We start from the raw sequence: 26,382 nt of genomic DNA, 5'->3' as shown, positions 1-26,382 counted from the left end.
CATTAAGTTGCCATTTCAACTTGTATCAAATAAGATTAACTATTCATACAATTTTACAAATGGGGGTTCAAATATCCTGTTGGGGAATTCTTACTTAATAAAGGGGAATCCACCATTCAGTACTCATGTATTATCCATAGTGAGGTGACTGGCCGTCCCAGCCTGTGATCAGTTTGTCACGGGACCCTTCTAACAAATGGGGATTGTCCAAAATTAATATCACTGTCATATTGAATGGTATGTTAGTCTTTCGCTGGGTAATAATCAATGGGTGCACTATGAAATTTGTTGGCGAGGCTTGGGAAGGAGCATTGACTGGAGTGATCATATTCTAGTTGTTCTTGCTGCATGGATGAGGCCCAGGTATCACTGGTTTGAGATTTAGGACTGATTTTTATAAATGGATAGAAGTCCTGTGTTACTTTATAACTGCATAAATAAGCTAAAGTAAATGGTAACTTTAAAGAGGCTCTGTCACCAGATTTTGCAACCCCTATCTGCTATTGCAGCAGATCGGCGCTGCAATGTAGATTACAGTAACGTTTTTATTTTTAAAAAACGAGCATTTTTGGCCAAGTTATGACCATTTTTGTAGTTATGCAAATGAGGCTTGCAAAAGTCCAAGTGGGCGTGTATTATGTGCGTACATCGGGGCGTTTTTAATACTTTTACTAGCTGGGCGCTCTGAAGAGAAGTATCATCCACTTCTCTGCAGAACGCCCAGCTTCTGACAGTGCAGATCTGTGACGTCACTCACAGGTCCTGCATCGTGTCGGCCACATCGGCACCAGAGGCTACAGTTGATTCTGCAGCAGCATCAGCGTTTGCAGGTAAGTAGCTACATCGATTTACCTGCTAACGCCGATGCTGCTGCAGAATCAACTGAAGCCTCTGGTGCCGATGTGGCCGACACGATGCAGGACCTGTGAGTGACGTCACAGATCTGCACTGCCAGAAGCTGGGCGTTCTGAAGAGAAGTGGATGATACTTCTCTTCAGAGCGCCCAGCTAGTAAAAGTATTAAAAACGCCCCGATGTACGCACATAATACACGCCCACTTGGACTTTTACTTTTAAACACACCCACTTGGACTTTTGCAAGCCTCATTTGCATAACTACAAAAATGGTCATAACTTGGCCAAAAATGCTCGTTTTTTAAAAATAAAAACGTTACTGTAATCTACATTGCAGCGCCTATCTGCTGCAATAGCAGATAGGGGTTGCAGAATCTGGTGACAGAGCCTCTTTAAAACAAGGTGTAACCTATAGTATAGTTTGTCCGCCTCTTGCACCTTGAAGCAGTGGATAGTATTAGCATTATTTTCTGTCAGCTGGGTCTGAGAGTGTTATTCAGAGCTGATCCTTCTGTGATAAAATATGTATTCTGGTGTGAATTACAAAATAATGGTCTGATATATCACTGAATGACAGCACATTTTGTATACAAATGTGTATATAGAAATATGTATTCTTAAATTTAGTTGACCATCTTGTTCATAGTCAGGATAACATCGGTTTTCTGTAGGATTGCAGGTTAACCTATTAATCATGTAATCTGATGTCATCATGACTAACTCTGCTGTTCTACATCAGTCTTGAGTCCTGGAGAAGTTCTATATGACCCACTCGGGTTTATAAACAAAAAATAAAGCAACTACATATGAGAAATAAAATGCTACGGGCGATTAAATGTGGCAGTGTAGCTAGAGTCTTTTGTACCCTTCTGACAACATTTCTGTTACTTCTCTTGTCAATGAGTGGGCTGTAAAAGTCTTTGCCCTGTCATTTAAAAGACCATATTTGTAAGTCAGACACTTTACAGACTTTTCTCTGACACCCTTCTCTCCAGAACTTCATCCTAAACGCCCCAGCCCAGAATCACCCAGGTCTCCTTTTGAAATGATTGCCAACAGCTCAGGTTTTGAGTTCAAGGACTGTGAAGACAAAGCTATTAACTATGGACTTTCACAAATTTCTGCCCAAGGCTCCATCCATGATCGATCTGGTGATGAACCATTCTTGGCAGGATACAAAATCCCAAGTTTTTCTATTCGTAAGGAGCAGCAATTTATTAGCAATTTTACCATGCAGAATGTCATAACTCATAGGCCAGAACACTTTGAGTGTGGACACATGGATACTATTGAAGCTAAATCATCTGACCATCAGATTGAGTTTTTGTATGAAGGCATTGAAGGAATTTGTAAAGCCTCAAAAAATGAAGGTTGTGTAGAACAGAATTTTGTCACATGTGAAGATCTAGGTTCTGTAAAAAATGAACGTAGTTCTTATGATTCAAAGACTGATCTTCGGTGGCCAGATGCAGAGGAAGACTTGGATAGCTCTGGAGAATCCGATGACACAGTTATAGATGCTGGATGGAGAGTCAAAGCTTCTCTGGCAGATCAAAGGGAGGATGGCTGGGTTGAGCTTTGTGATGCACACCAAGGAAATGAACCTAGAGGGGAAGACAAGCCTGAGAATGCGATCCGCAATTCCAAAGCATTACCTTTAACTGAGAAGCTCCACAGTGCTATTTCAAAGACTCCAGGCTCTCCACATAGTGAAGGATTTGTTGACCTGGAGGAAACCTGTGTTTATGATCATCATACAGGAACTACACGTTCTTCAGAGTCTGAGTCCTTAGAAGATAAAGTGCAGGAAAGTCTCACAATTGAAGCGCTAAAAGCATTGGCTGCTGGTGTGCAAGACCGGAAATCAGAAAGTCTTGAATCGTCTCCAGAAATCCTGTCTCCCCAATTTACCAACTTTAAAGAATTAAAAGCAGCTGAACGACCAGGTCAAGCAAAACTGCACATAGAGTCTACGGCTGATATAACCACTTTCAAAGGTAAAGAAGAAATGTTATCCAATGCACCGTTGGCATGATCCTCACATTCTTGACTTTACACGGTTCATGCCTAATCATCTGTTGGCATGCACTATTGGCATGAGCCATGAACCGCTGGCATGCTCTAGATGTCGTAATACCCATTGCAGGCATGCATCATAGATGTCCAGCGGCACATCTTTGGCTCACCGCATGTGCAACTTGCTCTTGGCACAGCAACCTGCACTCTCTGTACACATTGCTGCCATGCACGGCTATCAAATTTTACCTTTACCTGCTTCTTTTACCTATATGTACTTTATGTACCTTTTGAATTGGCATGTGTGTATCCTCCCTCTGTGTACTTCTCCTTATCTATTGTGCATTTATTGTGTGTATATAAATATATATATTACATATTTATTATCTCAGGCTTTCTGTAAAAGAAACCGGTATCCAAAACCCATACATCCCTAATTCCGGTATTATCTTACGGCTTTTTTTGTTTTGTTTATACATTACACTCATTAGTTCTACTATTAAACGTATTCAGTGTGATAAATGCAGGTTCTCAAGGCCCTGCCCCCATTTCTGTTGTCACTGAAATAGTATTATAATTTTTTTTAAAGGAATACTAAAACTAGAAATAAATAAATGTAGTTTTTCAGCGTGTTCTAAAAGACTTATTCATTTCCTGCTTTGAAGCAGAAATTAAGTAGCGTTGGCCGTCATATCAGAGATTGGTGAGTATTAAAAACCAACTTTTAAAAAAATTGTTCTAAATGGGAGAATGTAAAAAAAAACGGCCCTTTTGTTTTTTTGCCACCGGAATACCACGTTAGGATCCCATAGACTACTACAGACTGAGCTGTAGTGAAGTCTCTTTTGCAGCCACACACCACATTGTGAGAAGGGGAAAGAGTGGGTGGGTGGGGGTGGTGTGTGTATCTCCTGGGAGAGAGACACGCACGCGCACACACTTTTTGTGTTCGTTTTCTATGTTTAGTGTACTTTTACAGTCCTCCACGATAAACTCTGTCTTTGCAACTAAAGCACAGCCATTGTGCCAAAAATGGAAAAGGAAAAAGAAAACAAAGTTAAAGGGAATGTGTTGCCAGAAAAACATGTTGTTTTTTTTTAAATTAAACATTTAGTGTGTGGGTGATTAAACATTGTTCAAATTTTTTTTATTTTTTTCACGAGTCAGGAAATATTATAAATTAATTCTAATTTATAATACTACCCATTTTTGGTCACTAGATGGAGCTATTCCCAAAATCGCAGCATTGCAACATTGGGTTAAAAGCCCTCGCTCTAATGAGCTCTCAGCATCCCCCCCTCCTTTATCCTGGCTAGTGCCGGGATAAACGAGGGGTTTGAACGGTGTAACCTCCTACACTGTGTGTCGCCATTTTTTGAGCTAACACACAGTGTAGTAGGTTTACATACAGTAGTAAACACACACAAACACGAACATACATTGAAATCTCTTACCTTCTCCTGCCGCTGCGGCTCCCTCCGGCCCGTCCGCTCCGTTTGCTGCCGCTGGTCCAAGTGCACAAATCCGGAAGCCGCGACCGGAAGTAGTAATATTACTGTCCGGCCGCGACTTCCGGTCCACAGGAAAATGGCGCCGGACGGTGCCAATTTCGAATTGGACTGTGTGGGAGCGGCGCATGCGCAGTTCCCACACAGACGCCGTACACTGAAGTCAATGGGACGGGAGCCGTTCGCAGTCCCTATGGGACTGTGGCTGCCGTATTCCATGTCTGTATGTGTCGTTAATCGACACAGACAGAAATGGAACAAAAAATGGCAGCCCCCATAGGGAAGAAAAAGTGTAAAAATAAGAAAAAGTAAAACACAAACACACAAATGAATATAAACGTTTTTAATAAAGCACTAACATCTTTAACATATAAAAAAAATAATTTGTGATGACACTGTTCCTTTAATTTTTAATGGACAAAATAGTTTTTTTCCCCTTTAAAGTAATGTAAAAAAAAAAAAATATATAAAAAAACCTTATTGGTAAAAGCCAGAACTATTACACTATAACAATATTATTTTTTTTACGGTAGACACTGAAAAAAATAAATCTCCAGAGCTGCTGTTTTTTGGTCCCCTTACCTTCCAAATAAAAGGGGATAAAAGTGATCATAAAGTAAATTTTCTGCACAGTTAACACTGTAAAAAAATAAACCCAAAAAACAATGGAGAAATCGCAGTTTTTTCCAATTTCACCCAACAAATATTTTTTTTAAATTTCCCAAAAAGTTATATGGTACATTATCCTTTCTACATTCAACCATTTAATGTCCGGCACTCTATCCACAATATAAAATCTATATCTTTATTTCTAACCATTAAAACAAGTAAAGCTTTCCTAGGATGGACACTTATGTATTTCAAACTTAGGGTTCTAATCATCAGCTATCCGTCAGCTTCCTTCCTAGGAAAGCTTTACTTGTTTTAAAGGGGTATTCCCAAAATCCATATTTCTCACCTATGCACTGAATAGGTGATAAATATCTGGTGGGGGTCTGACCGCTGGGACCCCCCACCGATCACAAGAACAGGCTTACCTTGCTGTTCCTGGGAGCCCTGTATGAATGGAGCAGTACTGCGCATGGTCGGAAACTGCTCCATTTTTTTGTGTGAGGCTGCTGAGCGCTAACTTCGGTCCCCCACTGATCACCCACACTCCCTGTGGATAGGTGGTAAATATTGATTATGAGGAAACCCCTTAGTGACCAACAATACGCCTTTTCACGTTCGTCACTAAGGGGACTTAGGCTAGGCTGACTCCTTTTCACGTGAGCCTAGTCTAAGTCCTGCACGGGTCGCCCGTGCAGGCTGGAGCCGGGGCTCTGCTGTCTGATGACAGCTGAGCTCCTGCTCCAACGCCCGCGATCGAAGTTTACTTAGATCGCGGCCGTTTAACCCATTAAATGCCGCCGTCAATAGCGACCGCTGCATTTAACTTGTTTACTGAGGGAGTGCACTCCATCTGTCACCCATCGGCGGCCCGCAAATGCAATCGCGGGTCTGCGATGGGTTGTCATGGGTTGTCACTGACAGGCAATAATTCTCTGGTTTACGAAGTATACCAAAGCATTATAGCAGCGATCTGAAGATCGCACAGTAAAGTCCCCTAGTGGGACTAATAAAATAAATAAATGTGAAATAAAGATTAATAAAAATTATAGTAAAAAAATAAATCAATATTTTTCCATAAAAGTGTAAAAAATAAAAGTACACATATATGGTATCGCCGCGACCGTAATGACTCCATTAATAAAGTTAATACGTAATTTAAACCGCAAGGTAAACACCGTAAAAAACAAACAAAAAAACAATGGCGAAATTGCAATTTTTTTCCATTGCCCCCCAAAGAAGTCATAATAAAAATGAATCTATAAGTCCCCTGCACCCCAAAACAGTACCAATCAAAACTACGTCTCATCCCGCAAAAAACAAGCCCAAAAAATCACTACATTGATGGAAAAATAAAAAAGTTACGGCTCTTGGAGTGCGACGATGCAAAAACAAATAATTTTAGTTCAAAAGTGTTTTTATTGTGCAAAAGTCGCAAAACATAAAAAACCTCCACATATGTGGTATCGTCGTAATCGTACCGACCCATAGAATAAAGGTAACATGTTATTTACGCCGCGCAGTGAACGGCGTCAATTTAAAAACTCATAGAACAATGGTGGAATTTCAGGGTTTTCTTTATAATCCCCTCCCCCTCCCTAAAAAAGTTAACAAAAAAATTATATGTACCCTAAAATGGTGCTATTAAAAAGTACAACTAATCCCGCAAAAAAAAAGTCCTCATACAGCTATGTAGATCAAAAAATAAAAAAATTATAGCTCTTTGAATGCGACTATAGAAAAACGAATAAAATAGCTTGGTCATTAGGGCCTAAAATGGGCTGGTCACTAAGGGGTTAATTGTATGAAACATTGACTTTTTATATCGCGGATCGCCGGACATTATCCTTTTTGCATTCAACTGCTTTGCCTACTGCCGACGTGGTGAGCAGGACCACATTTTGTCTTTTTGTACAACAAATGATGCCACTGAAAACTACAACTTGTACCACAATAAGCAAACCCTCATATGGACTTGTCGACCGAAGGCGGGGAGGAAAAAACAAACCGCAGGGGGTTAATAATGTATGCAATTTGTATTGTGAAATTTGGTGACTGAGGCTCTTTAAACTGGCTACACGCTATAGATAACTTTTGGGCTGACTGTCACCCCCAATGACTGCATAAGCATGCATACACTGAATGGCCAAACATGCATGTTTAGTGCCACAGGGATCTAAATATAAGAGTTTTCTCGTGCCTCTTATCTACAGCATGCCTGATCCTTGTTTTCGCACACATTGGATGTACTTAACCTATTAAAGGTTCCCATTCTGACGGAAAGCTCCCACGGAATGTCCGAACAGGACCCCCAATGCAGGTGTGAACAAAGCCTTACTTTGACATTGTACTGCTGCCCAACTTGTGCAACACAATCCCTCCAGTCAGGGAGGGGGGAGCGAAGGGAGCAGTGGAGATGAGAGGCATGTGATGTGTCACCTAGGAGGGAGAGAACTACTTGTTCAGAGTACAGGACTCCCATAAGCAGCTGATAAATACCAGGAGCCTGATCAAGTGAGTGCATGTGAGACTGACTTAGAGGCAAGTCAGCTATAGACTGTACATTAGTGAGAGATATTACTTCAATTACACCACCAGCACACAACTTCTAAAGATCGGAAGACACCTTGAACGCTTTCAGGACCAGGCTATTTTTTCATGGTGTCCCACCCCCTGTGCATTTCAGGAGCCGTAACTTTAACATTTTTGGCACTATATAATGTGCTGAATAACTGAAAATATTTTTTTGGGCGTGGAATAGAAAAAAAAACCTGCAATTCCTCCCATATTTAATTGCTTTTTTTTTTTTATGGCATTCACTGGTAAAAATATTTGTTCTATTTGTCAATACGATTACGGCAATGACAGATTTTTTTTTTTTTTTAATGCTTTACTGTTTTTACAAAATAAAAACAATTTAGGAAAAAAAAAATTTTTTTGTCACCATAATGGTTTCCCATTAATGAAGTTGTTTGAAGGCTTTTTTTTTTTTTTTTTTAATTGCGGAGCCAGTTGTAGTTTCTATTGGTTCCATTTTTGGGTACATATTACTTTTATTCTGATTTTTGTGGAGGAAAGGTGACGAAAAATAAAATGCTGTTCTGGCGTGTTTATTTTTTCCACCTTATGGGATAAATATTATATTATAATAGTTCCATTTTTTACAAAGGCGGTGATGCTTGTTTGTTTTTTGGTTTTTTTTAAAATATATTTTTTCCCCTAGGAGACTTAAACCTGTGATCATTACCATAAGTATTGCAGGGTATGGTACCTTCAGTGCAGGGGGCTGATTGGATGACAGGGGGGGCCTCTCCCTCTAATTTCTTAGATGCCGCCGTTGCTATTGACCATGGCATCCATGCGGTTAAACGGCCAGAATCAAAGTTCTCTCCAATCCCCTCTGTTAGAGCAGGGCGTCAGCTGTAGTACACATCTGACACATGGTACGTACTCCATTCCCTACCTTTCTGCTAGGACATATATTCACGTCCATTTGCAGAATGGAGTTAAAGGGCTTTTCCCTTCTTAGACATATATGGCATATCCACAGGATATACCATAAATGTCTGATAGATGCGGGTCCTGGCTCTGGGACCCGCACCAATATAAAAAAACGGATGGCGTCCGTGCGCGTCTCTTTCTCTTTCGTTCAATGGCCGTAACGGAAACACGAGCGAGCCCTGCTTGGCTGTTTCCGTAACAACCATTCTGTTCAAGGGAAGTTATGCAAACAGCCGAGCAGCGGTGCTTGGCTGTTTCAGTCACTGCCATTGAACAGAATGGAGAAAGCGGCGCACGTGCACGACCCTCGTCACAGTCTGGCTTCTGCCGCAAGCGGTCGCCGCAGCGGGCAAAACTGGAGACCCTTTTTCTAGATATAGGTATAGGTGCGTATAGAGCTGGGACCCACATATATCAGACTTTTTTTTTTTTTTTTTTTTTTTTTTTTTTTTTTTTATGCCATATCCTGAGGTTATGCCATATGTCTAATTGGGAAAACCCCTTTTATCACCATTTTGGTTATATATGGTATCTTGTATATGGAATTTTGGAAAGCCGTATCAATTTAGAAGACCAATTATCTCAATTCCGTTTTAGGTTGCATTTGTGTTCCTTTTGTTGGGTTCGTCTTTCAAGATTTAAAACTGAGTACGTAGTAATACTCACATTTTAAGTATCTAAATTTCCTTTCCCGATTCCTAGTTTTAATATGCATGGTACTACATTTATTTCAGTTTAACCCCTTCAGGACTGAGCCTGTTTTGGCCTTCAGGACGAAGCCGATTTTTCAAATCTGACATGTCACTTTATGTGGTAATAACTCCTGAATGCTTTTACCTATCCAAGCGATTCTGAGATTGTTTTCTCGTGACATATTGTACTTTGTTTGAAAAAATTTGGTTGATAAATTCAATATTTATTTGTTAAAAACACCAAGATTTGGAGAAAATTTGCAAAAATTAGCATTTTTCTCAATTTAAAAGTATCTGCTTGTAAAATGGATAGTAATATCACACAAAATAGTTACTAGTTAACATTTCCCATATGTCTACTTTATGTTTAGCATTGTTTTTTGAACATTCTTTTATTTTTCTAGGACGTTACAAGACTTAGAACTTTAGCAGCGATTTCTCATATTTTCAAGAAAATTTCAAAAGGCGATTTTTACAAGGTTCAGTTCTGAAGTGGCTTTGAGGGCCTTATATATTAGAAAGTCCCCATAAATCACCCCATTTTGAAAACTGCACCCCTCAAAGTATTCAAAACAGCATTCGGAATGTGTTTTAACCCTTTAGGCGTTTCACAGGAATTAAAGCAAAGTAGAGGTGACAGTTACAAATTTATTTTTATTTTTTTTCCAAAATTCATTTGTAATACATTTTTTTTCTATACCACAGAAGGTTTTACCCGAGAAATGTAACTTTATTCTTTTATTGCCCAGATTCTGCAGTTTTTAGAAATATCCCACATGTGGCCCAATTGCGCTAATTTACTGAAACACCGGCCTCCGAAGCAAAGGAGCACCTAGTGGATTTTGGGGCCTCCTTCTTTTTTTTTTTTAGCATATATTTTAGGTACCATGTCAGGTTTGAAGAGCTCTTGTGGGGCCAAAACTATTAAGATCCCCAAAAGTGACCTCATTTTGGAAACTACACCCCTCAGGGAATTTATCTAGGGGCCTTTTGAACACAGTTTTTTTGCTAAATTTATTTGAATTAGTGTGTTTTATGAATCTACTTTTTTTCTGAAAAAACGTAGGAATTTTTTTTTTTTCAAGGAATAAGAGAAAAAACACCCTAACTGCTGTTTGGACCCACAGGGAAGGAGCACTATTTGGATTTTGAAATTCTGATTTTGCTGGAATAGTTTTCAGTTCCGTGTCGCGTTTGAAATGCACTGGAGGGAACAAAATAGTGGAAACCCCCGGAAAGTGACCCCATTTTGGAAACTACACTCATCAAGGAATTTTTCTAGGGGTAAAGTTAGCATTTTGACCCCACAGTTGTTTTGCTGAATTCTTTGGAATTATTCTGTAAAGGTAAAAATCTAGTTTTGTTTTCTGAAAAAAGGTAGCCATTTTTAATTTTTACAAGGAATAAAGGAGAAAAAGCCGCCCAACATTTGTAAAGCAATTTCTCCCGAGTACGGCAATACCCCACGTGTGGTCATAAATGGTTTTTCATTAGAAAGTAATTAACACTTTCTGGACTGATCCATTTTTTTTCCTTTGTAGTTTTTTCCTCCCCGCGTTCCAAGAGCCATAACTTTTTTTTATTTTTCAGTCAATAGAGCGGTTTGAGGGCTTATTTATTGAGGGACGAGCGGTCATTTTTATTGGTACCATTTTTTGGTGCATACAACTTTTTGAGCACTTTTTATTACATTTTTAGGTGACCAAAAAACAGCGATTTTGCCATTTTGAATTCTTTATTTTTCACGTGAGACGCTCCATACATCACCCCCCACACTAAGACATGCTATGTCGTGGTGCGCGTAGGGGTTAATGTGAAGCGGATGGCGCAGAGTGAAAATTAAAATTTTCCACTCATGCCATTTTAGTGCACTACATGTTATCCCTAGTTTGTGCCACTGAAGACAAATACCTCATAAAATAACCGGGTTCTCCCGGGTATGGCGATGCCATATCTGTGGACGTAAACTGGTGTTTAGGCACGCTGCAGGGCTCAGAAGGGAGGGAGCGCCATTTGGCTTTTGGGGCGCAGATGTAGCTTGGCGGCAGTTCTATTTGGGGTTTTACTGGTGTTTTCAGTTTATAATGTGGGGGCATATGTTATCTGTGCGGGGTACATCAGGATATAATAAGAAGGTATAATAAGGCAGTAAATAAATAATAATTCGCAGATATGTGGCCGGTGTCGCACTGATAAATGGCGCCCGATCTTATCTGCTTTTGGAACACTGTGCACATTTTGAATCGCCATATTCTGAGAGCCAGAACTTTTTTTTTATTTTTTCTCCGCCGGAGCTGTGTGAGGGTTTATTCGTTGCGGGACAATCTGTAGTTTTCATTGGTACCATTTTGGGGTACCAGAAATTTTTTTGATCACGTTTTATTACATTTTTTGGCAAACAGAATAAAAAAACATTGTCAGAATTTATGGTTTTTGGTCACCTTGTTTTTTTATGGCCTTCACCCTAGGCTATAAATGACCATTTTACTTTATTCTGCTGGTCGATACGATTACGGCGATACCATATGTATATAATTTTTTTATGTTTTGCAGCGTTTGCGCAATAAAATCACTTATTTATAAAATAAATTATTTTTTGTGTCACCATATTCTGAGAGCCATAATTTTTTTATTTTTCAGTCAAAAAAGCGGTGTAAGGGCTTGTTTTTTGCGGGATGGGTTGTAGTTTGTATTGGTACCATTTTGGCGTACATGCGACTTTTTGATCACTTTTTATTGTATATTTTGGGAGTGTTGGAAACCAAAAAATTGTGATTCGGGCACTGTTTTTTGTTCATTTTTTTCGCGGTGTTCACTGTGCGGGAAAAATACTACAGTTTTATAGATGGGGTCGTTACGAACGCGTTGATACCAAATATGTGTACTTTTTTTAACGTGTTAATTTTTTTCCTATAATAAAAGTCTTCTTATAGGGAAAAAAGCATTCTTTGTCACTTCTAACTTTTATTTTTACACTTTTTAAAAACTTTTTTTTTTTTTCTACTTGTCCCACTAGGGGACACAGACTTGCAGCTCTGATCGCTGCTAGAACACATTACACGAACACACGTAGTGTAATGTGTTCTAACTGTCATTGTGACGTAACTGTCACACTGACAAGAAGAATCGGAGGACCGGCCAGAGGCTGCTCCTTCGAGGCTTCCGTACATGGCAGCCCGGAGGCCGTTATCTGGCCTCTGGTTGCCGTGATAAGGATCGCCAGCCCCCGCAAATAGGGGGCATGTGGGGGGCTGCCGATCCGCTGTAAACCTCTTCAATGTGGTGATCGCAATCGACCACCACATCGAAGGGGTTAATTGCCGATTTTCAGCGGCAACAGGCCGCTGATCTGCAACGGGGAGAGCAGGGCAGACGCCCTGCACAGTTAACCGCTGCGGTGTAGCGCCGCACGGCGGTTAACTGTTAAAGTGTGGACCTAACTGCACGCCCAGGTGCACGAAGTTACTGCTCACCTGGACGTGCATTTACGCCAAAGTGTGGGAAGGGGTTAAAGATGTTTTCTCATGAGACAACTCCTTTCAGATTGTATCAGCCACCACCATCTGTTCCTAGCACCCCTGGCAAACGTTTGATTTTGCTGGATGAGTCTGCGACCAGCCAAACATTTTGTAATATAGTGTTATTTGGCAGTCATTCAGATGAATAGCGTTACATGGGCGGCTCGAGTCTGACAAAATGAGCTGCACTTATATAGCTCTCCCTAATACGGCATTTGGACAGGGTTGTCGTCAGGAAACAACCCCCTCTAATAATTATTGCCCACTATTCTGTCTTGAATATTAAGATTTGAGTATGGATGAATGTGAATCGGATATACACACACTCTCACACTCTCACACTCTCACACTCTCACACTCTCACACTCTCACACTCTCACACTCTCACTCTCTCACTCTCTCACTCTCTCTCTCACTCTCTCACACTCTCACTCTCTCACTCTCTCACTCTCGCTCTCTCTCACGCTCTCTCTCACTCTCACACTCTCACTCTCACACTCTCACTCTCACACACACACTCTCACACACACACACTCTCACACACACACTCACACACACACACTCACACACACACACACACACTCACACACACACTCTCACACACACACTCACACACACACACTCACACACACACACTCTCACACACACACACTCTCACACACACACTCTCACACACACACACTCTCACACACACACACTCTCACACACACACTCTCACACACACACACACTCTCACACACACACACACTCTCACACACACTCTCACACACACACACTCTCACACACACACACTCTCACACACACACACACTCTCACACACACACACTCTCACACACACACTCTCACACACACTCTTCACTAATGCATTGACGTAAGGGTTCCCAGAGCTACCTGGAGTTGTATCAGATATACAATGGGAAAAGGGCGCATTCCGGTCTGGAGAGCTACCACAGAATAGAAGCTTTGTAAATGATGAATGTCGACAACGTTGGCTCTCTGGTCATGGACCCTGTTTGGCTGGAGTTTTATTATAGACCAACACAGTGGCCCTCTGCAAGTTGACACTAAAATATAATCAGGAGAGGTCAATCAATCCTTATCCAGTCTGGAAATAACCACTAGTAGTCCCTTGTAGGCCTGGAGTTTTATTATTGGGTAGTGCTTTAATAGTAGTTTGGGCTGCATTTAAAAGTTAGAGGAATCGAAATTCTTTGTTTTTCTGATAGTTTTAAGGCAGAGGGTAAAGAAAAAGTCCATTACATATATAGCCAAGTCATATGGCTCTTACCCTAGTATTAATAGTATTACTTAAACTAAAGTCCAAACCATAAGGCACTATGACATACCTGGAGCTGATATGGTATAATATCATTTAGAGCTGCAACCAGCTGGGGAGCTACATACAGGGCGCCTGAGCATCACATGCGGCTTCTGAACCACTGGTTGGGAAACTGTTGGTATAAGGACCCATCATAATATCCACATATAATTACTTCTCAGAATCGCATACACTTGACTGAGTGCCAACTATTGGCAAGCTAAGAATGTTTTTTTTCCACTGTTTAGCTGTAATATTACAGTTTGAGGCAATGTTTACACTAAAACTGGTATAGCAAGACATTGTTCTATGTGGTGCTGGCCTGGGCAGCTCCCAAGCACTATCCGGCTACACTATATTGTGACATTTGTTGTGACATTTATAAGGCTCTATTTAGTTGTTGTTTTCACCAAATATCGATATAACCTTTTGGTAGCCAGAATACTGCATCACAAACTCCTGCTTGTAGTGGCCGTGTGCATTATGTAAACTATAGGGGCCCTTGAGCCTGATTTAGCCGGAAGCACACCATGTGGCCACATCTTCGGGTCCTTTGCAATGTACCTGTCGTTTCGTTCTTCTAAATGGGTGCAAAGTTACGTTCCAGTTAATTTTATAATTTCATTTTGCCTTCCTCTGGATAAACATTGCAGAATAATAGGCTAAACTGGATGGATGATTGTCTTTTTTTGGCATTACAAACTGTTACTATAATGTATGATTTAAAGGGGTTTGCTAATCAGGGACATTTATGGCATATCCACAGGAAATGGCATTCATGTCAGATAGCTTCTACGCTGCTTCCGTAACGGTCATTCACTCCTTTTGTAGTTACGAATACAGCGTAGCTCAGCGAGCTTCGCTGTTTTCGGATTACATGGTTGGAAATTACAATTGGGAACAGAGAAGTAGAACACAGTTTAGGGGGCCCCGTTCTAGAGAGGGGTGCATGTCCCAGAGGTGGGACCCGCATCTGACATTTATAGCATATCCTGTGGATATGCCATAAAAGTTCCTGATGGGCAGACCCCTTTAATGGGAGGGTCAATTTCTCTGATACTGAGCTCTAAATCACCTGCTAATCTACCTAACATTCTGGCTGCCTACAGTCACCTCTAAGATGCTTACAGAATAATGATTTATTGAGTTTAATGAGAACCGTATGATTCTGTCTGAATACATACATATGCGTGCACTTATCTGGAAATGCATGTCTTTTCTCTCTTTACGAACCCTGGTGGAATGCTAGTACTGTGCCCTGCATCCTGAGCCAAGCAAAAGTCCACCACTTCTGCTTCACCACCTCTTTCAGAATACAGTCCGAGAAACTGCAGCTGCATCCCCCTCCTCCCCTCTCCTTCTAGTCTTCAATTTCTGTATTACTCTAGACCAGTGCTTACCATTCAGTTCTAATGAATCCCCAACAGGTCTTTTATTGAGGATGTACTTAATATTGCACCTGTGATTTTAGTAAATTTCACGGAATTAATAATTTGCATATATATATATATATATATATATATATATATATATATATATAATCCTAAGGCTGAATTCAGATTAACGCTGAGTACGTCCTTAAAACAGCTGTCACACGGACGCATGTATTTCAATGGGGCCGTTGTTTCAACAGACTGAGTGAAGGGTCCGTTGAAAAATAGAACATGTCCTATTTTGTTCCGTTTTCACTGATTCCCTCCGTAGACTTAAGCCTATGGGGGATCTGTGAAAACTGAACCCGTACAGGTCACCTCGGAAGTGAAAAGTCACGTTTTTCACGGTAGTTTCCCCATGTTTGTGTGAATCTGGCCTTAGGCAGCTGCTGGGTTTCATGTTAGCTCTGCTGCTTTCAGCCGGCCAGAATGTAAAGCCATGGGAGTTCCAGGTATTGTAGCTGTAATACAGATGCTAGAATGTGCCCGTTTTATGGCGATTTTGAAAGCAGCCTTATTGAACATCTATATTTGTATCCGGGCTGACGTTTTCACAAAAGTTAAATTTTTCACATTCTCAAGGCAACATTATTATGACTACACCTTAGCATTGCTTTACTGGATTTCCTGCTGTGCAGATTAAGTATGTTATATAATGATGGCCTTCTCTCTTTCTTAGTTCACGACCTGCTGTTCTGGAGAGATGTGAAGAAGTCTGGAATGGTATTCGGAGGGACAATGGTTCTGCTCTTGTCACTTGCAGCCTTCAGCATCATTAGTGTTATTTCCTATCTTATTTTATCCCTGCTGACGGTTACAATTAGCTTCCACATCTATAAGTCTGTCATGCAAGCCGTCCAGAAGTCTGATGAGGGGCATCCTTTCAAGTAAGACATATATATGTAGTAGTGTCTCTTAGAGCTATTGTAAACCCCAGCATTGTATCTCTTATTATGGTTGATATGTTAACTGGGCTTCTATTTATTATTCTTATTTCGCTCCTTTTTACAGACTTCAGCACCATTTACTCAGCTCAGTTCAGTGGGTGCGATAGGAAGGGGATTAAAAAAAAATGTATTTGAAAAGCCATCTTAGGCCTAGTTCAGTTTTTTTACGCAGAAGCAGGCCGAAAATGCCTCCTGTTGTTTTCAATGGGAGGCGGAGGCGGTTTTTTCCAGCGAGCGGAAAGACCGTCTCGCGTTTAAGAAGTGACATGCCCTATCTTTGGGCGTTTACATCTCTGACCTCCCAGTTGTGGGTTGTGAGAGCCAGGTAGACTGCAGCTTGTGAGGAGGAGTGTGAGAGCCAGGTAGACTGCAGCTTGTGAGGAGGAGTGTGAGAGCCAGGTAGACTGCAGCTTGTGAGGAGGAGTGTGAGAGCCAGGTAGACTGCAGCTTGTGAGGAGGAGTGTGAGAGCCAGGTAGACTGCAGCTTGTGAGGAGGAGTGTGAGAGCCAGGTAGACTGCAGCTTGTGAGGAGGAGTGTGAGAGCCAGGTAGACTGCAGCTTGTGAGGAGGAGTGTGAGAGCCAGGTAGACTGCAGCTTGTGAGGAGGAGTGTGAGAGCCAGGTAGACTGCAGCTTGTGAGGAGGAGTGTGAGAGCCAGGTAGACTGCAGCTTGTGAGGAGGAGTGTGAGAGCCAGGTAGACTGCAGCTTGTGAGGAGGAGTGTGAGAGCCAGGTAGACTGCAGCTTGTGAGGAGGAGTGTGAGAGCCAGGTAGACTGCAGCTTGTGAGGAGGAGTGTGAGAGCCAGGTAGACTGCAGCTTGTGAGGAGGAGTGTGAGAGCCAGGTAGACTGCAGCTTGTGAGGAGGAGTGTGAGAGCCAGGTAGACTGCAGCTTGTGCGGAGGAGTGTGAGAGCCAGGTAGACTGCAGCTTGTGAGGAGGAGTGTGAGAGCCAGGTAGACTGCTGCTTGTGAGGAGGAGTGTGAGAGCCAGGTAGACTGCAGCTTGTGAGGAGGAGTGTGAGAGCCAGGTAGACTGAAGCTTGTGCACGGAGTATGTGTGAGATTTCAGTCGGGGAGCACTGAGGAGCTTGTCAGCTCTAGGTGGCCGATGATTGAGTTTAGCTCATGATTACACTTGGACTCGTGTGCTCTGTCTCTCGGACTCCTAAAATGCTTATTTTAACATCAGGCAGGAAAAATTTCATCATTGATTTTAGTCATTTTGAATGTTGTCAGATTCTGATTTGCACTCTCGGAAAAGATCATTGCTACAGTTCATTCTCCGTTCAGTCCTATTTGCCGGATGAATTATGTGACAAAGAATAGACATAAGTGTTAATTCAATTGAACGGTGAGCATCAGAAAAATGTGCATGGTCTGAGTAGGCAGAACTGTCTCCTTTAATATAAGTTTAAAATGTAGACTTCTTAAACATATATATAATCTACATAAACTATTGCATTACTTCTCGTACTGATTCTGAATTAGACTCCACATCTTGGTTGAACTTGTATAATGCTCATTGCTGCACTTTATTCTATTGTACTTTCTGGGAGAGTTAGATTCCTGTACAGTGCCAGGTACAAAAATACACTGTTAACACATCACCGAAAATGCGAGTAAAAGCTGCGTGAAACCAGCCCGAGTAACTATTCAGACGATCGGGAAACTCGGCTGTGTGACGTCTGTTTTGTTTTTTTTAATGGCCGTCACACCGCTGCATTGAAGTTGATGCATGTCTATGGGGATATTCACACTGCTTTTTATTTATTTTGGTTTTTTTTTCCTTCTCTCCATGTCCTGTTTTTGCCGGTTTTCCCAGATCTCTCAATAGACTCAAGACTGAGGGATCCGTGAAAACGTGTTCTGCACAGGTGCAAATCGGCCAAAACTGATTTTTTTTTCACTGCCGATTTTGACACTCGGTTGTCTGAATAAGTCCTGGGATCCCGTCTAATTTATTTTACATTTAGTTTATAATATTTATTGTTTAGCATTAGAGCGAGAGATCGGTGAAGGATGAAGACTGTTTAGATCCACCAATATCTTTTGTCTTGTGTAAGTCTTTCACACACTAGAAGTCCTGGACTTGTACATCCAGGATAGATTTCTACCTACAACCTGTAGCTGCATTTGGGGCAAATTCTGCCTGTTCAGAAGTAATTGAGACCATTGTCAAAGTGAACACTCCTAATAAATGGTGAATACATTGCTTAATTTCACAGGTCTCTGCTAGACATGGATATCACTTTATCCTCCGACAACTTCCAGAAGAAAGTAAATGCATCTCTTGTTCATGTCAACCATGCCCTGAAGTACATTGTAAGACTCTTTCTTGTGGAAGACCTTGTGGATTCACTCAAGGTAAAAAAATAAATAATTCCAATAATCATATTCTGATGGGTCTATTCTCACTCATCATGGGATGTGATAGATTAATCTCTAAGCGCTATGCCACTATTATGCAGAACTGGAAATGTGCAACTGTCTGCATCTTTATAATAATAAATGTAATATTTAGCATTATAATATAATATGATCTCGTTTTTAAGGGTATTTAAGAGCATCCATATGGAAATACTAAAGTCGCTTTGCAAATTTTCTTCAATTAGTTTGCCCTTCTCATGTGGCTGATGACCTATGTTGGAGCTGTGTTTAACGGGATCACACTCCTCATTCTTGGTAAGAAACCATGCTCTAAGCTTGCTATGTATGTTAAGGGTGGTCTTCAGTGACTTATTTGTGGCTCTTCATTTTACATTAGGGGTCCTGATTGCATTCACTGCCCCGGTTGTCTATGAGAAATACAAGGTAAGTTATTTAAAGGGACACTGAGCCTCATGTAGTCAAGAATTCCAAAAATAAAATCTATAAGGGTGCTCCCATCCGGAAATCCTTTTTCCTTTAAATTTTTTCTTTTTTTTTCTTTAATAAAAACAGATTTGACAAATACATAGAATAAAAGCAATGGCAAAGCAATACTCAAGTCCCAGTTAGCGGAATTAATAAGTACAAAATGTTTTTCTAAAAGACATGTGCCTCTTTACAATATTACAACAAAACAATCAAATTACAATGTGGTCGAGTACATTCCAACGATACCATCAAGATGCCATTTCAGCCCCAGCTGACTCTAGAAAAGAATGGGATGGCTACGAGTCAATTGGGATCAGGAAAGCTCTTTTCAATATACCAATTTGAGCATATGGATGACATGGGAGGTTCCCCCATCCTGGACCTCCCCATCATTCACCAGGGTGGAGAACTTCGGCAAACCGTGTCTTAGGCCCCATGCACACGGCCGTGCCCGTAATCATGGCCCACGATTGCGGGCACGGCCGGCCGCCGACTGCCACCTTCATTTTTGGGTTGTTCTCCCATACAAAGTATGGGAGCACGGCCCGCAAAAGAACGGACATGTTCCATAATTTTTGTAACATTTCTACGGCACGGACACCCATCCATAGCGATACGGAAAGGTGTCCGTGTTCAATGGAAGTGAATGGATCCGTTTTTGCGGACCGCAATTGCGGTCTGCAAAACGGAGGTTTTTTACGGTCGTGTGCATGGGGCCTTATTCTGGAGGACTGGACACAACCATGTATTACATGATTGTGCATTGAAATACCTTTCCCTGCATCATCACACATCATCCTGCAACTTTAACTTGCAGATTTGTGAGTGCATTTTAAGATCTTATCTCAGATCTCTGCTGTGTGGTTTTCATTTTTCTTTTTTTTTTTTTTTCTTTTTCATAGGTACAGATTGATCATTATGTGTCTCTGGTGCACAGTCACGTGAAATCTATAACTGAGAAGTAAGTTTTAAACCAAGAGTCCACACTTCAGTAAATACTCTTGTAGTGTTCCTCCGGTCAGTGTCGTCTTCTTGTCTATCTAGTGTCCATGCTGGCCCAATAAAGAGGTGACAAGGTGCAGGCAGGCACTGTCTAGTAGGCTCCTGTGTATAGTAAAGTCTCACTCCGAGCCTCCTATTGATTACTTTATTATTTTTTTTTATGGCTGGACAAACTTTTTTAGTGAAAATACAGCTACTGAGAGATGAAGGGAGATCTGTCTTATGCCGCTGACCTATGCTGCTATCATGAACGCAGTCATTAGAGGCTAGGCACATTTCTTAACTTTAAGAAAAGAGCAGGAAGCAGAAATCTCCATAGCCCCCCTCCGTGGCAGTGTCTCCACAAGTAAATTTGTTGGAGTTTTTTTATATTAAAAAGTGAAACAATTTTCCAATATTTAATTTTTTTTTGTAAATTCCTCGTGGCTTTCAAGATCTCTGCTTGCGGTTTTTCTATAGGAACTTTCATTGGTTTAGGCTAACAAACTCCTGGACATGTCATAATCACACAGGTGCTTGGCTCGTTACAAGACAAGTCATTCACACGATGAATAACAGCAAGCAGACCTTTTGAAACCTGTAAGAAATTGATACAGAATGTATATTGCAAAATGGCATAACTTACCGGTAATACAAGGGGTATTACCGGTAAGTTATGCCATTTTCGAATATACATTACATATACAACATACAGTGTACCCCAAAAACACCTCTATTTAGGCAAGCCTAGCACATTCCATAAATTGGCTCCTGTCCTACCTGAACCCTTCAGTCAACAGTATCTCCCACATTCCCTGCACCCTAATGCACTTCATATCTGTCATATACGGATACTGGCTCATGCAGCTTTGCGTACTACTGCATTTAGTATAAAAGATGGCTGGCCCATTGCACAAAACCAGCACTTTTTTTTTAGTCATCCCCCTAATTCCTCATAGATTGTAAACTCTTGGAAGCAGGGCCCTCACTCCTTGTGTTTGAATTGCTAAAATCCGACATTGTGAAAAAACAAGTTGTTTGTACATTGATCTCTCTGAATTGTAAAGTGCTGCGGAATGTGTTTGCACTGTATATAGATATATTTCCATTTTTTTTATTCCATTTATCGTTACTCTGTAGAACTTATAATGTGCAATGACATTAGTGAATAACTTTTTTTTTTTTTTTTTAATTTATTCTTCCCTTTGTAGGATTCAGGCAAAGCTACCAGCAGCACTGAAAAAGAAAACCGAATGAAGGATCAAAAGGGTGGGTGGGCTTGGAGGGTCTTACAGTAAACACACTGGCTTCATATCTCATTACTACTCTGTAAATTGGCTGCCTTTATATAGCTCACAGGAACCTTTTGTATGCATGTATTTCATGTATACCTGCGTGTACATGGTTCCTCTCTAGTAGAAGAAGTGTTTGCGTCAGCATTGTCATGAATTGTAAAAATTATTCCTGGTTTTCTACATCCTGAAGAGAGTTGGGGTAGGGACCTAGCGACCCATAACTAATTCCTGCATCTCTTCTATCTGCCTCACTCAAAAGGTGGTTATTGGAACAAAGCCGCTACATATAATTCTCTCTCCATTCTTATTCCTTACTCTGCTTTCATCTCAGTCATGTAATGGCTCTCTCATCCCTACTTTTAATTTCCCTCTTACATGCACATTATCACATGTCTTGATCTTTCTCCCATACCTCTTTATGGTTTCCCTTCTTTAAATGTTGTTCATGTCTATAAAAATTATTTATTGATAGGCCTCTCTCTCAACGTCCACACCAAGAACATCCATCTTTTTCTGCCCCTCCCCCAACACACATACACAGAACACAGCCCTCTCATGCCCTTCACCCCTTTTTTCTTGTCTATCTATTCAGCTACTCAGTTCGATCACTGTTCTGTTCCGTTCCACATATTGCCACATTAATCAATATATTGGAGTTTCTTACACCACAAACAATTTTATTATTTAATAATGCAGAATTTAATTTATATTATGTCTATACTGAGAAAAGTGTAGAAATATGTTAAGTTGCGTAACTAAAAAGAAAGTTATGGAAAGTTGCTCCTTTTTTCTGGAATATTAACAGAATTTTAAGGTGTCCCTCTCTTACACTCAGTGTTTGTATCGTACCTTTCCCTTCCCTGGCAGCAGGAAAGATGGAACATTCCCTACAATGTAAAGAATAATGCAATGTCATCCCTCGAGAGGGAAATTCATGAGAAGTGATAAAACTTCACACCGGCAGAGCTGCCCAAAATAACCAGCCAACACTAGAAGTCATGCACAATCATCACCTTTTATCATCCTGTCGTTTTTAGGTCAAATTATGTGCAGATTTAATTCCTTAATGTATTTTTTTAGCAATTAGAGCTTTGTTTTCCTGATAGTGCTCCAAATGCTTTACCTAGACAAAGTTACATATCTGGCTGATGGCAGCAGCCACTAGAGGGAGCTTCGGAGCTGATTGCATACAAAATTGAGTTCAACGTATAACCGTATACAGTAAGCTTCTAAAGTACTCCTAGTAGTAGCTCCAGACATCCAGAAGTTTATCCTGTAACTGTCTATTCAGGGGATTTGGAGCTCTGTAGCAGAAAAACTAAGCTCCATCCCCTTTAAAGATATAATAAGGAGTGAATCGGTGAAGAAGTTTGAAATTATTTAGTGAGAAAAAGCACACAATGTGGAGAGTGGATATTCACTTTAAGGGGGTAATTTAACGTGGTAAACCAGCCTTAGAATTTTAGTTTATAACTAAAGTATTTTAGGCTTAACACCACAATGGAACGAAAAAACAAGTCATTGGTTAGCAAAAGGCCATGGTGGTCACGTTCTAATCCGTTCAATCAAACATATATGGTATTTCAGTGCAGACTCTAGACTTGTGTGTGGGGATTAGCCTGGTTCTACTTGTCTCATGGAAACCAGTAGAATCTATTTCCACCCAATTGGTACTATAAACTAAATTGCCAATGGATAAGGTGACAAATATCTATCCTGTACACTGACATCGTTGATGGGAAATGTAGTTTGGCAGAATAGATCCTGTACACCTCTTCATGGAGTGAGAGTGCGATCCACTATTGGGGGTGATCAGGCTGGACATTTAACCTAGAAGGTGCATTTGTTCTCTATCAGGGTGGGTTGTTTTATTAATGTGATTTGTGTTGCACTGAGCTTCTAACTATTCACTGTGTGTCACTATAAAATGTTGTTTAAGAGATAATTGCTTTGTTACAAGACCTGAGAATGGAACAAGCGGATGAAGTATTCACGAATAAGCCTGTAAAGAAGCTTGTTATCGCAGGAAGAAGAGTATTTGTTTTTTATTTAGGGGGTGGTTTGAAATAAAAATTTCTTTTAATTTTTTTTTACGTTTCTGTGGAACAAAGTTCTATATATATTGCAAAAACATGGTATTAAAGAGTAGGACACAAATTTTGTGTTTTGCCTGTTCTTTCCTTCTCTTAGAATTAAAGACTTGATCAAGGAGTAACAATTGCTCAAAGCTGCATACACAGGTCCTGTACATCCAATGTGCCCCTGTATGGTGCCTCCAATAGGCTTTATATTGTCCAGAAGTCCTCTGTAAAAAGATGTGGGATGGAGAAACTGTATAATTGTATACAGTATGGAGCCCCTAGCAGGCAGTATATACAATCCATAGTGAACCTACAAAGAACCTCAAAACAGGGTAAAGCAAAAAGGAGAATCCCCAATATGACTCAAACAACCTACAAAGCGCGAAAGCGCAAGGGACATAGCATCCCAATAGAATATGAAGATAACTACCATGAATAGTAAAAAATATACATCTTTATTATTACATAACGAAACATGGTATTACAATAATAAATACAACAAGAATAACTGATCATATATCAAGAGAAATAGCAGTCAGGTACAGATGACAACATACCATGAGGGAAACGAGAGACCACCAAACTCAGAACACGTCCCAATACTAACATGCCATGCACACAAGTATAATATAATGCCAATAGGGTATAAAGAGTGTGTGTGTGTGTGTGTGTGTGTGTGTGTGTGTGTGTATATATATATATATATATGTGTGTGTAAGGCTACATCTATAAAAGGAATGCTACCTGTTGCAAAATATGCATAGCAAATGCCCGCTACGGATCAACAGCGCAGATACAGGCAAAAATGACAGATATATGCCAGAAAAAATAAATGTGAAAACAAATATACCTGTGGACATGATGGCAGCACGGGACGTGGAGAGATGGCACAGGAACGCCTCGACGCGCGTTTCGCCTGCGACCGGCTTCGTCAGGAATTTGGGTAACAATACCCGTTTACATTTTTAATAGTAGCTAATTGGGAAGCCATCTGGTCCAGGACTTTTACCATTCGGTATTGATGAAAAAACTTTGGACAATTCGTCTAGTGTAAAGGGCTGAGTGAGAGTGTCTCTATCTGCGTCTGTGAGGGAGGGGAGATTTATATGTTGCAGAAATTGATCAGTGAGTGTGCGAGTCCAAAGGTTCGGGCAAGTTGTATAGCGATGTATAGTATTGCAAGAACTCCCTTGTTATAGCTCCAATATCAGAAGATCGAGAACCTGAGGGGCTGTTGACATCCTTGATAAATGATTGTTCTACACGTTTTTAATAAGTTTGGACATGACTTTGGAACCTCTATCCCCGTGGGCATAAAATTTGAAAGCGCTACGCTGATAAATTTTAGCTGACTTAATATTAAGCAAATCCTTCAACTTCTTCCGTAAGTCACTCAAATCCCCCTGAATCTCAAGCGCTTGTGAGCGTTTACCAACTCTCTCAAGAGCAGAAATCTGTGAGTATGGAGTTGAGCTCTTTCTCCCTTTGTTTTTTTGCAATAAGCACCAAGTGCAATAAGCTCACCTCTAATGAAGGCTTTGTGTGTTTCCCACACAATTGGTGTTGAGATATCAGGAGTTAGGAAAGAAGTCGACAAGATGGGCAGTTAGAGAAATTACATTGCGGGCATCATCTAAGAGGGTTTCATTCAAAGACCAAGTCCACACCCTGGCGGGCAGGTTTTCCATGTTGAGGTTAAGAGAAATGGAGGTGTGGTCAGATAGGGTTAATCGAGCCTATTCGAGGGACAGTTGCCATGGGCAGATGTCTTCTGGAAATAAAAAGATAATCAATCCTATGGTGGGTCCCATGGGCATGGGAATAAAAGGAGTAATCTTTAGTCGTGGGGAAATGAAGTCGCCAGACATCTATCCGGTTTAGGTGTTGGAGGCAGCTCCTAATTCTTTTGAGGGAGGAATGTGCAATAGGCGGTCTGGCGGAGGATGTATCTAGCAGGGGATCTAGTGAAACATTAAAATCTCCCCCCACCACTAAAAGTCCCTCTGCAAATTCTTTAAATAAATTTAAAGTTTTAATTAACCATTGAGGTTGTCCCTGATTTGGAGCATATAAATTAGCAAAGGAGATGGGCGAGCCAGCAAGAGTTTCCGTAATGAAAAGGAACCTACCTTCTAGGTCAGATTTTGACACTGAGTGGATATAGGGAATGTTCTTTTTAAAGGCTATGCTAACCCCTTTAGAGGAGGATGAAGGATGAGTGCTATGAAACCATGTTGTGTAATGGTAGTGTGAGAGAGTGGGTAGCCGTTGGGATTTAAAGTGGGTTTCCTGCAAAAGAATTACATCAGCCCTCTCCTTTTTCAGGAGCGCTAAAATTTGACTCCTTTTCCTGGGATCATTCAGGCCTTTGGTGTTAAGTGAGGTTACACAAATATCCGAGCTAGTCATAGATAAGTATAAGTGGTGAAGACAGAGGAATTGGGCCACCAGGCGGCCAGATGACATAGAGGCGAGAAAGAAACCGCTGGAGGACAGCAAGCAGAGACATCACACTATCCTGTGGAGGCTTCAGTATCTCAACGGGTACAAAAAACATCTAGAAAATTGAAAGATACAGGACTGAAACTGGTATCACAAAACAAAATTATATGACAAAACAAAAAAGCCTGGAGATAGGCAAACTATGTACCATATCAACAGTACATCTCAGATCGACAAACCAAAATAGTAGGTTTTAGATAGTGCTATGCAATGATAGCTTTACCGTTATTTTGAATGTTAAGCATGCAGTGGTCTAACATTATAAAGCAAT

At 40.7% G+C, this 26,382-nt stretch overlaps 1 protein-coding gene across 3 annotated transcripts in view; it reads left to right on the top strand.

Annotated features, from left to right (window-relative positions):
• Positions 1 to 23,685, top strand: part of RTN3 (reticulon 3) — a 47,635-nt gene extending 23,950 nt beyond the window's left edge. For 2 of the 3 annotated variants that reach the window (XM_075837209.1, XM_075837210.1), the window contains exons 3-9: positions 1,850 to 2,851; positions 16,129 to 16,336; positions 18,622 to 18,760; positions 19,009 to 19,078; positions 19,161 to 19,207; positions 20,155 to 20,213; positions 21,445 to 23,685. In XM_075837209.1, coding sequence (XP_075693324.1) covers positions 1,850 to 2,851; positions 16,129 to 16,336; positions 18,622 to 18,760; positions 19,009 to 19,078; positions 19,161 to 19,207; positions 20,155 to 20,213; positions 21,445 to 21,490 — 1,571 coding nt within the window. In that variant the 3' untranslated portion in view covers positions 21,491 to 23,685. The remainder of the gene's footprint in view (positions 1 to 1,849; positions 2,852 to 16,128; positions 16,337 to 18,621; positions 18,761 to 19,008; positions 19,079 to 19,160; positions 19,208 to 20,154; positions 20,214 to 21,444) is intronic. The other variant, XM_075837211.1, reaches the window with a different exon arrangement.
• Positions 23,686 to 26,382: the final 2,697 nt, after the last annotated feature.

This window comes from Rhinoderma darwinii, chromosome 9 (assembly GCF_050947455.1).
Source record: "Rhinoderma darwinii isolate aRhiDar2 chromosome 9, aRhiDar2.hap1, whole genome shotgun sequence".
Classification (NCBI taxonomy): Eukaryota; Metazoa; Chordata; class Amphibia; order Anura; family Rhinodermatidae; genus Rhinoderma; species Rhinoderma darwinii.
Note: the sequence above shows the minus strand (reverse complement) of the source record. Positions and strands in the feature narration are given on the sequence as shown.